The sequence below is a fragment of the Ictalurus furcatus genome, chromosome 23 (genome assembly GCF_023375685.1).
Source record: "Ictalurus furcatus strain D&B chromosome 23, Billie_1.0, whole genome shotgun sequence".
Taxonomy (NCBI): Eukaryota; Metazoa; Chordata; class Actinopteri; order Siluriformes; family Ictaluridae; genus Ictalurus; species Ictalurus furcatus.
This window is the reverse complement of record NC_071277.1, coordinates 3970249-3984997: the sequence shown is the minus strand read 5'-3', so window position 1 is coordinate 3984997 and position 14749 is coordinate 3970249. Positions and strand designations below refer to the sequence as shown.

At 39.3% G+C, this 14749-nt stretch overlaps 1 protein-coding gene across 1 annotated transcript; it reads left to right on the top strand.

Annotated features, from left to right (window-relative positions):
* Positions 1-2629: 2629 nt before the first annotated feature.
* ngdn (neuroguidin, EIF4E binding protein) lies at positions 2630-12918 on the top strand. The gene is made up of 11 exons (XM_053611793.1): positions 2630-2658; positions 4792-4851; positions 5353-5424; positions 5504-5641; positions 6605-6689; positions 7428-7480; positions 7709-7829; positions 8563-8737; positions 11947-12094; positions 12678-12741; positions 12824-12918. Exons 1-11 carry the CDS (start codon positions 2635-2637, stop codon positions 12841-12843), a joined length of 960 nt encoding a protein of 319 aa, XP_053467768.1. The 5' UTR covers positions 2630-2634; the 3' UTR covers positions 12844-12918.
* Positions 12919-14749: the final 1831 nt, after the last annotated feature.

Here is a 14749-nt window from a genome sequence, read left to right as displayed (position 1 = left end):
CATCTCATGCACTAAGAACAATAGAATCACCCATAGACCACTGCCGTAAGACATTCAGAAAATGAATAAGAAATAATCTTATTATTGGTCGAGTAAGATGTTATGTTCTACACTTCTCTGGAAATGTACTGGAGGGTTGAACATCCTACCGACAGATTTTTTCCCTCACATGGTTCCCTCATATTATCTGCAAAATTTTCATCCTCATTGAACACTTCAGTGAGCCCCTGTGCCCTGTAGAGGGGGGCGGGGTCATCCTGGAAGAGACCACACCCATCAGGGTAGAAATGTTTCATTGTAGGATAAAGGTGATCAATCAGAATATCTTTGTATTGATTTGCAGCGGCGCTTCACTCTTAATGGTGCAAATGGACACAAAACATGCCAGTAAAATCTTACAACACAACAGAGCCACCCGTTCTTTCCTTTAATTTGTCACCTGTCTGTACATATACACACACACACACACACACGCACACACACACACACACACACATATATATATATATATATATATATATATATATATATATATATAGACAGAATGCTTTAGAAATACTGCTAAACATGTATTATAATTAAATATAGGAAATCTATTGAATTGGACTTAGCACAGAAATAATCTATTAAGGAAAATGTAGTCTGTACAATACAGATAAATGATTTTTCTTTTCTTTTCTGTGTCGCAGCTTTTGTTTCACATTCAAAAATGTAAGCTTATTACTGTAAAACATGGACAGGTAGAGCATGTAGAGAGTGTTTCTTCATGTGTGTGTGTGTGTGTGTGTGTGTGTGTGTGTGTGTTTTAAGGTCCAGACACTAATTCATTTTGCAATTCCTGTAAGTTCCATCATAGTGAGATGTTTAACAGGAAGGACAGCGGGTTTTCAAGGCCACCCGGCTACTGCCCGAATCAGGATCCTCTGTCTGACAGGAAAATAGATATAACTAAATAACTACAATCTACTTTGTTATGAAAATAATAAATATACCAAAGCTGGTACCACGAGCTTTATAAGATTAAAATTTATGAGAATGATTAGTGAAATGATGTGTGATGATATGGAGCTACTATACTGTGATAGGGGAATCTCTTTTAGAGTTATGTATTCAAGTATTCAGATAATAAAGTATAGCCTTCATAAGATTGTTAGCTAATACTCTAATATACCGAACAATGTGATGTTGACTTGTATGAGTATCATGCTGTAAATTTATCAGATTGTTTCACTGATACATTTACAAATGTATTATAAGCTCAGTAATCTAATCCTGAACTGCAATTCATCTGAAGCCTAATGGCCTAGCAATCATTTATAATAGAGTTAATTAATATGCCAGTTAAGTTAAGAATTCAAATAATAAAGCTGCTCTTCTTGCTTGGAGAAAAAAGGACTACAATCAAGCCACAGTGAAGGATTTGTTTGATATTTCTAGAATATAGAAATTTATCCTTATAATATAGAGACTTAAGAGTTCATGTTGTACTAATATTGGGATAAAGTTGGCAAAGGTGCGCTTTTCTTAACAACTCTGCCAACACTGGCCCAATAGAATGACTGATGTCAGTTTTAAACCTGGATGAAGGCATTTAAAGTCTGCTAACCCTGGCGGGCACGGTAGGCCGGTAGTTAGCACATTTGCCTTGTACCTCTGCAGTTGGGAGTTCGAATCCTGCCTCCATCCTGTGTGCGTGGAGCGTGCATGTTCTCCCTATGCTTCAGGGGTTTCCTCCAGGTACTCCGGTTTCATCCCCGGTCCAAAGCTGTAGGCTGATTTCCAAATTGTCCATAGTGTGTGAATGTGTATGCAATGGGCTTGGCACAGCATCTAGTTCGCTGGGAAATGTGTGGATGTATCTTTAATCTTTCTTGATACCTTTCAATCTCTTATAGAAATGTCCATTTTCAGCTCTTCACATTTCCCTATTTTCCTGTATTGCACAATTTCTCTCTTCCACTGTCACTCACAGTTTCTGACTAATACCGTAACACAGGGTTTATCTCACAGTAACACCATGGTCTCATCCACACCTTATTGTAGATGTTATCCTTTTCTCTCATCCCTTAATCTCAATCTGCCATTTTTCTTCTCTAATCCTCACGTTTCTTCTGTTCTGCAACTGAAATACTCCTTGCCTTGAAGTGCGTCTGTACAGCCCCTGGTGATTATGTGGGGTTTAATGCCATCCAGCGGTCACAGCTAGAACTGCAGGCTGGGTAGCGAAACCTGTTGGGCTTGTCTAAAAACAATCCAATATGATTTCTGAATTCATTGTTATTTGGGAAAGATACGAAAGACTGTATCCGAGAAAACAATGCTAATAATATATATTTTTTAATCGCGTGCCTTCATGTTCATTTAATTAAATTTCTAGAAAATAAATAAATAAATGAAAATCATACCTCACACATCCAAGTGGTATTTTACCTAGAGATATTGTACAGCAGAATACTACCATATACAATACGTTTCATATAAATGTATTCTATATGTATTCTATATTTTCGCTACTCACACCAAACTCATGTTTAGGCCCTAGAAATGGAGCCAGTCTCCCAGAGCGAAAATTGCGCATCGTGAAATCCCCCTGAAAGAAACGCGTATGTCCCAGTGTGCCTGCCGTAGTTCAAGATGGCGGCCCTCAGTGTACAGAACGTGAGTTGTGCTCTAATCCTAAAGATTAACCATAAAGTTAAGCTTTACATGCGAGAAATGTTGCTAAAGATTGTTTTACACAGTTCATAAACAAATAGTCTGTTGATAAATTTGTGGTACCCCATGCAAATGTATGTAAATCCGTTAACGTGGAGGCTGGCTGTGTGAAACTAGCATGTCGCTAACGCAATGTGTAGAGATAAACTGATAATGTAGCTAAAACGCTGCTTCTAGATGAAAATCTAGATGAAATCATGATGGCCTAGTAAAAAAATAAAATAAAAATAAGCAGCACTCTGATGGACTACGGAAGCCCTAAGCGGCCATGCATTATTGATTTTTTTTTCTGTTGTTTTCTCGTGATCTCGACACAAAAGTTGTTTTTTTTTCGTGATCTCGACATAACAAAAGTTGTTTTCTCGTGATCTCGACATACAAAAGTTGATCCCGAGAAAATAAAGTCGAGATCACGAGAAAACAACAGAACAAAATGAATAATAATGGATGGCCGCTTAGGGCTTCCGTAGATGGACCATGGGGAAGCTTACGAAAAAAAAATATATGCTTAATATAATTAATAAAATGAAATACTTTTACTCTGTTATTCTGTATCAGCGCACAGTGAGGTTCACGGATATTACATATTTGTGTCGTGTTTTATCTGTTTATAGCTATAGTTAATGTTGTGGGATGTCCTCGAGACAAGTTCCTGTTAACAGTTACGTCATAGCGGATGTAAACAGTCTCCTTTTTTCCTCTCTCTTTTGAACTTAATACACCACAAAAAACAGCTCGTCAAGTTACCAAAGACTTTCCTGAAGACTTTCCTGCAGAGAAACGTACCGATTGGTACGAAGGGCTAACACTGGAGACTGCTTAAAAAAATTCCAATAAACGTTTCCTTACAGAAAACGTCGTCATATCAATAATTGTACCACTTTCTTTGTTAACTAGGAACACACTGTTTTTGAATCTTGCACCAGTTTCCCCTGCCCCTTACATACAGTGGAGCATTTTGGATATAAACATAAGTTTGTCCTCGTGCAGCACTGTTTGATTTCCACGGTGGTTAAAATGCACCCCTGCCTTAGAGGTCTTGGAGGTTACACACTTTCTTCCTCAGTCACGTGACGATTTCGCCTCCGTCTGATGGTGACTGAGGTCGTGTTGGGAATAAAAGGTAACGCTGACAGAAAGTAAACTGAAGAAAGTCATTGTTATTGACTCTGGGTGTCTGCTAATGCTAGTGAGCGTATGACGTCACGCACCGTTGACTAGGAAGCGGCTTATACTTCTGGTTAAAAAAAAAAACACACGCTAGTGATATATTTGAGATGATATTACCTTTCTAATGTCCACACACTAGACGGTAGAGTACACAGTGCATAGTGCGTTATACCGTAGTACTTCATTTGAGACACAACTTTAGTATTTTCGCTCCGAAGCGTGTTTTCGGAACAGAAGTAGCGTAATGAGTAAATCTGCCACGTGCCACGTGCAGAACAACTAATCCATAATGAGATTCATTGACAACGATTTTATAATCGATTATTATCGATTTTATCGATTAGTTGTTGTAGTTCTAATATTTATATATAAATATAATTTTAGTTTATATTATATATAAGTATTTATGTATTTTTTTATGGATGCACAAAAAGCACTGAATTAAACTACAGTCCTAAATTAATAATATATATTCTGGTGTGTGTGTGTATTGGGTTCTTTTCAGTCTTATATAATTGGACAAACAGTTGTGTAAAGCTTTAGTCTGAAGTTTATATTTGTAACACTGTTTGTGGATTCTATTTTAAATATACGGATAAAATGGTACTGAAAGCCTCCCGTCCGATTAATCGAAGAAATAATCGGCCAACTAACCGATTATGAAAATAATCGTTAGTTGCAGCGCTAATAGAAATGATTACGTTTTAGACCGAGCTTGTATAACCTGCTGTCAGAAGTGCTGTTATGGACAATTAATCAAGAGGAGTTGAAGATTCAGCAGTGGTTAAATGTTCAGTATGTTACAGCTGTAGACAGTGCTGTTTTCTGTACAGAGACACGAGCATTATTTTGGGAGTGTTTTGTATTTTTCCGTCACGTTCATCAGTTTTGATCTCCTTTTCCCAGGAGGTGATTGAGGATGATCTGCCTAAAGCAGTGCAGCTACTCAACACACTCACGCAACAGGTTTGGAATGAAGTATTTCCTAATCCTGCTTCTTTGTACTTCTGCTTTGCATCACATTATAGTGTTTTGTCCTGATTTCACCCAGCAGAACCGATGGACGTGATAACATAAAGTCTTTAAATCTTACAATCTCGGGCCATTGAAGTATACTACGAATGATTTAGCAACCAGAAAGAACCAAAGAACTCGAAGACTGTTAATCTGGATTTATAGTTGGGAGTTTATGGAATTAATTATATGTTTCAGAACATCATTCGGATTAAATGAGTGATTAGGAAGCTGTGCAGTGATTGTAGCATGTCTGTGTACTATCTCCACACACACACACACACACACACACACGGGTTGTTCAATATTTTAGCTCAAGAAAACAAATACCTCAATTAGTTACTAAAACCGAGTATAAAAATAAACCGTGCATGCTCCCTTAACGACCAGTTAGGATGTATAGCGTTTATACCGATGTACAGAATAGAAACGTTCTTCTCCTTGGAATTTCAGGTTGCGTTTGTTACGAGCCACGTTCGAGACTTGATCAAGAAAGTCCAGAATAAAACGTATCCGACTTCTAAGGTGAGAGTCCGGCCGTGTAAAGCACTGTGTGTTCTGTAACACATTGAATGTTCCTTCTAATAATGTTTGTTATTGACAGGGTTTGTCCTTTCTTGACCTGCGATACCATCTACTGTTATTTTACCTTCAAGACGTTGCACATCTGATGAGCATTAAGACAGATGGCCAAAGTTTGAAGGACAACGACGCCATCCACAGGCTGGTCACCATAAGAACGGTCCGATTCTCTCACTGATCCATGTGAATACAGTGAAACGCTGTATAAAAGCGATGTGTGTTGTAATGTATTAGATTTTTTCATCGTCTTTGAATCAGTTTAATATTGTCATTATGTGGGTTGTTGATTCAGTCAGATTGATATGTTTTAAGTGAGTAGTAATCATAATGGCGCTGATTGATGAGTAATGTTTTAGGAAGAAAACTGTTTTCAAATGCAGTAACAAAAGGTTAGGTCATCGCGCTAAAGACGTTAAAGCTCGGCACAGATTGCTGGAACTGTTGCTTATCTGCAAAAATCCACACCGATCGTTTTCCCCGGTTGTGTCCGTTGCGGAGCGGTTGAGAAGGGTCTGCCGTCATTATACAGTAGGAAGAGGGGCTTTTAGAGTCGAAATAAAAATGATCCCCAACACCTTTATTTATTTATTTATTTATTTATTTATTTATTTATTTATTTGAAGTGTTTTTTGATTCATTCTGTTGTCTGTGTTTTTAGTTAAAAATAAACATTTAGAGTTACATTTTGGTTTAGTTTGGATATATATATTTTTTATTTACTTTAATATTTATTAATAGTAAATAAATATTAATATTTATACATTTTTCATTTAAAAGAAAAAGTACAGTACATTTTAATGGTGCAGTCAGTACTGTTTATTTTTGTAATGAAGTAATATTTTATTTGTGTTATGTATTAATTTTAAAAACTATCGGTTGATTAATCGGTTATCGAGAGGTACCGCCCCACTTAGTTATCGGTAGATTTTATCAGTAAAATCCACCTGTATCGGTCGACCTCTAAAAGAAATGTAATATTACCACTACATGCTGTGTATGGCAATGTTGTTTGTTTATTTTTTTTTAAAAAATAGTTTTTTTCCTATAAAAACTATATTTAACACACAGAGTTTTGTTCTCACAGAATTTAAGCTTCTTAAAAGATTTCCTGTCTCTCCTGTAGGTTCTGGAGAAGATGCGTCCTCTCGATCAGAAGCTGAAATATCAGATTGATAAACTAGTGCGCACTGCTGTGACTGGCAGTCTGGGTAAGACTTCTAATCCATGGAGAGAAAAAAAATCATTAGTGTTTTTTTTTTTTTTTCCTGTGAAACAGAATGAGTCCGAATTCCTGGACTGATCATCGTAATGATTGTATTTTCATGCACGGTGACAAATGAAAGGAAAACCTGGTGACTCTATTAAGGGGTGTTTTGCTGACATGGTTTGGGTCCACTTGCCTTTTTAGAAGGAAGAATCACTGCAAATCAATACAGAGTTCTTCCAACCGATCGCCTTTAATTTCTAATGAAACCTTTATATTCTGATGGGAGTGGTCTCATCCAGGATGACTCCGCCCCCATCACCAGGGCCGTGCGGGCTCAGTGAATGGTTTCACGGGCGGGAAAATGATTATATAAATGAAATGTTATGGCCGCAGTCACTGGATCTCATACCAGGCGAACACGTATGAAAGCACTTGGAGTCACATGTTAGACAGCGCTCTCAAAACACCAGATGAGGGAAAATCTTTTGGAAGAATGGTGTTTAAACCTCCAGTATATTTCCCGAGAATTGTACAGACTGTGCTTAGGGGGTATTGAAGCTGTTCTGGTGGCTCGTGGTGGCCCAAAATCTTACTAAGACAAAAAAAAAAAAAAAAACCCACCCCTTACTAATTCCTTTAATTCGTCACCCGTTTGTATACAATCACACCTTTCATGTTAGCAGATACTGTTACGATAAATACGACTCACTGCTTGCTAACAGTTCCTCCTGTGTAACAGCTGAGAACGATCCTTTACATTTCCGTCCGAATCCCGAGAATCTTGTCAGCAAGGTAAAGCTCTTCAGATCATCATTTGACTCTCACTCTGTGATCTTAGCATTAAACAGCATTTGTTTGTATTTTTCTCATTTGTAAGTCGCTTTGGATAAAAGCGTCTGCTAAATGAATAAATGTAAATGTAAACAATATTAAGAGTGAACGTTATGTTGTGATATCTGCTGCCTGTTGGGATTTTATTTATTTATTTATTTATTTATTTATTTATTTATTTTCCCACAGCTTGATCAGTCTGAGGAATCAGACGACGATGACGACGATGGAAATAAAAAAGATTCTGGCAAAAAGGTGGCTCCCAAAGCCAGGAAATACGTCCCACCAAAGATCGCCCCAATGCATTATGGTAAATCATTTAAATGTACATTTAAGCGATAGAACACTAGAGGGAGCGTTTGGTCACAGGCACGAGCTGTAGATCATCACGGGGCTATAAAACATGGATCATAATCCATCTAGTGAAGTATGTCCGCTGAGGAGCCACCTTAGCAACAATTTTTGTACCATGAGCAGATCGACGATGACGTCTGAGACACCGGATTGTCAAACGCAGCTGTTAAAATCGGACAGAAGTGCCGTAAATAAGATGTGGTCTGTGGTTCCAATAACACAACACGTATTTCTTCATAACTAACACAGCCGAGCGCCATGTATCTGCTCATTCATCAGTGTAAGAATCTTGTAGGCTGGGTCTTTTTGGTAACATCTCAACCAGAAAGGTGATTGGCTCTTCTATACTGGAGGGGTGGGGCTTGTGTAATACAGACTCAAGAAATGAGTGTTTTGTGCTGCTCCGTTCATCTTTTACCCAATGATCTGTCTCTCCTCGTACCATCTCTAGTAGTGATACAGGAGTTAGTGATTATCAGCCTGCTAATGTAAGAGCCTCATTAATGATAGTGTCAATAATTAAATATTAAATCTAGTCTGATTTGCCTTTGATTTATACTGAATTGTTGTATGCAAGTATATCACAGTAAGGTTTATAAACTGAATGGGGTTTTTTTTTTCTTCTTCTGCGAACATGAAACATTGTACACTTGGCTCATTTTCTCTCATTTTCACTTCTCCTCGCACAGACGGTGATCTGACTGAGGCTGATAGGCAGAAGGAGCTTGTGGATAAACGCAGGAAAGCGGCGTTCCGTAGTTCAGTGATCGGGGAGCTCCGGCAGCAGTACAGCGACGCGCCGGAGGAAATCCGTGAGCGCCAAGACTTTCAGACTGAGCGAGACATCCGAGAGGACCAGCACAGGTGAGGACTTAGGCCCTGTTTACACTAGTGTGTTTTAAAACGATCCTCGTCTACACTGGCGTTTGACCGAATGACCGAATACGCATGTCACATGACCATTCATGCACATTGGGCATGCACATACAAGTGTAAACAGGAAGTCGGTTGCTAGTCCAAACCGGCGTTCCGTGTAGGGCTTACGCCGCTTGAAATGAGCTTTGTTGCCGATCGCTCTAATCATAGCTCGCCTCTTGTGCATGTAGGCAGCTGCAGTATTATAAAATACAGAATTGAACTGCACAATGGCTGCTAAGAATGACGACAAAGCCAGCAAAGCTCGCGGTTCAGTCTCCGTGTTGTTGTGTATACGATCAAGGTGGTGTAATTGTCATACGGTAGGGGCTCGACGAATCAGGGAAGGATACGCAATGATGCAGAAGACTCAATCAGGGGGCGAATGTGGCCTTCGTTTTCAAAAGTCTTCGTTTTGATCTGTTTACACTGAAACGCGAGCCCGGAGTTTTCAAACTAAAACGGGGTCTTCAGCGTTTGAGGGTTGAAAACACCGGAGTAGTGTAGACTACAGGAGTAACCATAGCAAAAGTTACGCGTTTTAAAATGAGAACACCCTAGTGTAAACGGGGCCTTAGTTATGGAGTAATGTAGGTGTGGCACAGCTGGGTCAAATCAGAGACAAGCAGCAACAACCCTATCTGAAATGACTGGGAATGACCCAGCTTGATCAATTTCCTATGATATACCAGTATGATGATCTCTCAAGGAACACAATGTTTCTTTCGTTAATTAATGTTGCTTTTTCTTTTGTGAAGTCATTATTTATACTGCTATAGCATAGCTCTAACCATATAACTGTTCCGAATTTCTTTCGGACCGATAGCCGTTTACACGTGACTTTTTTTTTCATGCATCTTTTGAGACAAATTTCGTGACTACAGAAAGCAAGACGTCTGTTCAAAAATCCCCAATATTATTAGTGTCAAAGTCAAAAAAAAGTCAAAAAAACTTCCAGAGACCAGGAGTTATGGATGTCGAAAGAATTCAACTTTGTTCAAAACAAATAAAGTGAGACCTCTTTAGACAGTGTACATTATACAAATGCACACAGGACTTTTTTTTATACCTTTCTGAGCTAATGAGCTCATCTTAGGCGTGGTTTTTACCTTTTTTTCTTTAAAAAAAACCCCCACAAAAATACAAATCTGCTCCTTTGCCATAATTAATTACTTTTGTTTTATAACTATGGTGTAGGACCAGTTAGCTGTTTTTTTTTTTGTTTGTTTTAAAAAAGTTTCACTCAGTTTTTTCCTTTTTTCCCCCCCGTCTGATCAAAACTCCCTTCCTCGCCACCTGTCCTCCTTTCCTCCGGCCTTGTCCTAACTCGACACTTGGTATCGGGCCTCAAGGTTGTTCACTTACAGAAGCCGTTTCTGTGCAGAACAACACAGGATTCTTCAAGATGTCTAAATGCTGATTTACAGAAAAACACCGGATCCTTTTAACTCGGCACACACTTAGAATACGGTCTGATTAGAATGTATTTTGCGTTTTTAGATTATGTTTCTAAGTATTGATTATATATATCGATTATGCTTTTAAATTATGCTTCTAAGTATTCTAAAGTTTCTAAATGTTAGTCATACATATTGATTATGCTTCATCAATGTATTCTTTTTCTCTCTCTCATTCATATATATATAAATAATTTCTTTTAGTATTCAAACATATGAAAAGAATAAAGTAATGTCTATAAAAGCCATCGTTGAGAACAAAGAAGCTCGTGTACGAGACGCAAAGATTTGAATTAATATTGTCTGCAAATAGTCCAACCTGCAGACAAAATGTCAGACCTTCACGTGTATCAGATACAACAGCGTGTATTAGACTCGTGCGGTATTGAGGTTTAAGGAGAGGAAGGGAGGGTGTATTAGCTTTGCAGTCGGGAACTGCTTGCTGGCAGTGGCAAACACAAAAACTGAGCTGGATTGTGTTTTATTTATTAATTAATTTATTTATTTTAGGTTTCTGGTTCTGCATTAATGCACTGTAAAAATAAAACTGTGCATTTTCAATATAATCCTTTTACAAATCACTCGTCTAATGTTTACTTGGACGACATTTCCTATGTCTAATCTGCTGCTTGAATCCCTTGAAGACGTCTGAGTGCTGACTGTTACTCCGCGCAGGATTTTTTTTTGGGATTGCTCGATTTTGCTGCGGCTACTTTCACAATTTGCGATTTTCTTTTATGCTTTTTTTTTTGGTGGTAAACTACTTGAATTGGCGAAATTGCAATCGTACTAAATTGTTGTGCACAATCTTTGGTAGTGATGTTTGTTGGTAAATAAGACCTTTTTAGCCGTACTCATGTTCGACGCACGTGAATCGAAGACGGCGAGAAGAATGCGCGGAGTAGTGATGTCACGTGACGCGTCTCGGCCAAAATCTGCGGTAATTATGAAAAATTGTAAGCTCCTCCGAATATCGCAGTTTCCTTGATTTTGCGTCCGTTTCTGCGATTGTGAAATCCTGGATGGACTTAATTATCATAATTATCATCCCCATATGCGTTATTCGTCAAGTGTTCGATTTGCCACAAAAGAGTGTTTAAATTTTTCTGTGGCATTAATAGGTTTTATTTCATATATGAATAAATGCAGCATTCTCTAGGCGGTTCCAGTGCCGTCCACCTCAGCAAATCTTTTCAGTTTCATATGTTAATTGGTTCATCTCGAGGTTTTTTGGGTGAGAAACACTGCTCGTTCGACATGTTTTTGAGCAATAACTCATACCAGAATGTTAAATTGCGGTGCTTCTATGTAAACTACATAAAGGTCTGGTAATAAAATATAAATGAAGTAAACATCAATGAACACCATGGCACTGTAAGGTCATGGAGAGATTGTTAGATCACACAAACCTAGTGTGTATTAGATACATCTCGACTTGGATCAATTCCATATGAGAACCGCAGACCTGATGACCTTCGATGTTGTCGGAGATGCATTAGCATTTACACTACAAGCGTAAAGTGTCCATGTGTGTCCCTTAGCACTTCTGAATGTTGTTTGAGTGACCAGATCCGTCTTTCAGACTCTTGCGAGCGTGTTTATGCTCGTGTCTGTGCCAAATTTTGTACTAAAATAATATTTAGTCGATAATTCACACAGCGTTCGTCATCGTTGAATACTTTGTGTTTAATCATATCGCAGGAAAAACTATGAGGAGTCTATGATGGTGCGTCTAAGTGTCCCCCGAGATCAGAAGGCTAAGAAGAGACGCATGATGGGAATGTCCTCACAGCTGAAGAGCATCACACACTTCGGTGACATCACAGCGCTGACCGGCGGAGAGGCACCAGTGAGTGAGACGTACTGATAAATCACGGATAGATGGTCAGGAAAGCAGGCAGACAGATCGATGGACGTGTGAGGACAGATATATGTAGAGGTTATTAGAATCCTGGAGAAAACGCACAAATTCTGTAGAGAACCAGGACGTTTAGAATATAAATGCTTCATGAGACAATTTAGGTCATCCTTATATTTTGTAAAACATCTGTACTAAAATTCATTCCATGAAGTTCCATTGAGGATTATTATTGAGGATGCGTAATGGTTGTGTATTTTCTGGAAAGGAAATCCTCTGTTGTAGAGTTTTATACAGGGAGACAAACCAAAGAAGTCTTTAGGACAGTAGAGTCCTGCTGAAGCTCTGCACACCAATAATACAAATCTCTAGGATGGACAGACGAAGCCCCTGATTGGCCAGAATTCGTTTTCACTCGCGCAAGAACAGTCCAGCCGTTAAAAGCAAAGACTGCACTATAAGGAGTTTGGACATTTTTTGTTCTCTTTAAGAAAAGATTGTGTTCTAGTGTTTGGGGCAGAGCGTAGTTTTGGATACAAATGAGATCTAGTCTGAGTGTGTTGTTTCATTCTAGGATTTGGATAATCCCAGACCCAAGAAGAAGAAGAAAGTACTTAAGAAGAAAAACAAAAAGAAGAGTAAGTGATTCTTTCCTAATCAGATATTGCTTATATGCACGTTATATTTTGAAATTAAATTTGTCCTACCTTCATTTTGCAGTGTTCAAGAAACGCAAGTAGAGGTTCTCTACATCTGGACTGAGACAGGAGGGTTCTCATGTACTTGCATCTTCCAAATAAAAATATTCAACCCCATTTTCTAGTTTGGTCTGTGATATTTCAAATCATTAACTATTAGAGGTTTTATAAAGGAAAAAAATGTTTAAATTAAATTCGTTCTTATCTCAAATATAGCTGAATAGGCAAAACAAGGCTGGTTCTTGAAAACGCAAAAGAATAATGCTCCATCCAACAGGAGGCAACACTAACGATACAGGTGCATCTTAAAAAATTAGAATATCGTGGAAAAGGTCATTTTTTTTCCGTAATTTAATTAAAAAAGTGGAACTTTCATATATTCTAGATTCATTACACATAAAGTGAAATATTTCAAACCTTTTTTTGTTTTAATCCTGATGATTGCCGCTTACAGCTCATGGAAATCAAAAATCCAGAATCTCAAAATATTAGAATAAAGAATTTATAATACAGAAATGTCGAACTTCTGAAAAGTATGTTCATTTATGCACTCAATACTTGGTCAGGGCTTCTTTTGCACGAATTACTGCATCAATGCGGCGTGGCATGGAGGCTCGTGGCCTTCACTGGGTCTTCTATTGTTGGGTCTGGTGTCTCTCATAGAGTCTCTATGGGGTTCAGGCGAGTTAGCTTGCCAATCAAGCACAGTAACACCACGGTCAGTAAACCAGTCACTAGTAGTTTTGTCACTGTGGGCAGGTGCCATGTCCTGCTGGAAAAGGAAATCATCTCCATAAAGCTCATCAGCAGATGGAAGCATGAAGTGCTCTAAAATCTCCTGGTAGACCCTGCATCGACTCTCGACTTGAGAAAACACAGTGGACCGACACCAGCAGATAACATGGCAACCCAAATCATCACTGACTGTGAAAACTTCACACTGGACTTCAAGCAACTTGGATTCTGTTCCTCTCCACTCTTCCTCCAGACTCTGGGACCTTGATTTCCAAATGAAATGCAAAATTTACTTCCCCATGATAATGAGTCTTTAGTGGTCACATATACAGTAGAGTACAGTGAAATTGTTTTCTTTGCATACCCCAGCCTGTGAGGAAGCTGGGGTCAGAGCGCAGGCATGATACAGTAGTATCATGGCTGATACAGTCAGCCATGATACAGCACCCCTGGAGCAGAGAGAGTTAAGGGCTTTGCTCAAGGGCCCAACAGTGGCAGCTTGGCAGGGCCGGGGCTTGAACCCCCTGACCTTCCGATCAGTAACCCAGAGCCTTAACTGCTAAGCCACCACGGCATACGGCAAAGTGTATATATTTCTTTCTTTCGTGCTCAATTACCACCTGGCAAAGTGGTCACACGCAGAAAACCATGTGGATTGTAATTACTACTGGTACCCATGCTTATGACATGTATTGATTGCCTGGCCCCTCTGGAACTAGAGGATGGCCATGAGAGATGTCCCTTTTGCCTGGGGGTTGACCACTTAAGAGAGGGATTGACTGAGATGACATCCATGAACTGCAGCTCCATGAGCTTAGAAGCACAGGTAGCCAGGCCGGCCCAGCAAGAGGGCGGGATGGGCACTCAACCGCATCCTATTAAGACCATGTCTCCCAGCTCACATAAGCAGTGTAAGACCAATTCGCGGGGGGGCCCTGATGAGGGGAAACGCAGAAAGGTAGATCCCCTAGCCCAGAAGGTAGACATCTTGGCTTCTGAGTTTGCAGAGATTAAGTCTCTCCTCCTTAATCTGCAACCACCCAGTACACGGCCTACTTGTGGTCCCACTCCAGGGTTTCCTCCCAGGGTGCTGTCTCCAATACTGTCACCAGCCTTTGAGACCCAGGAGGAGGATGCACTCTCTACTAGGGCCTCGGAGAGCCTAGTTATCAGGGGAGGTTATGACGAGAAGGGGGCAGGTGAGAGCTCCCAT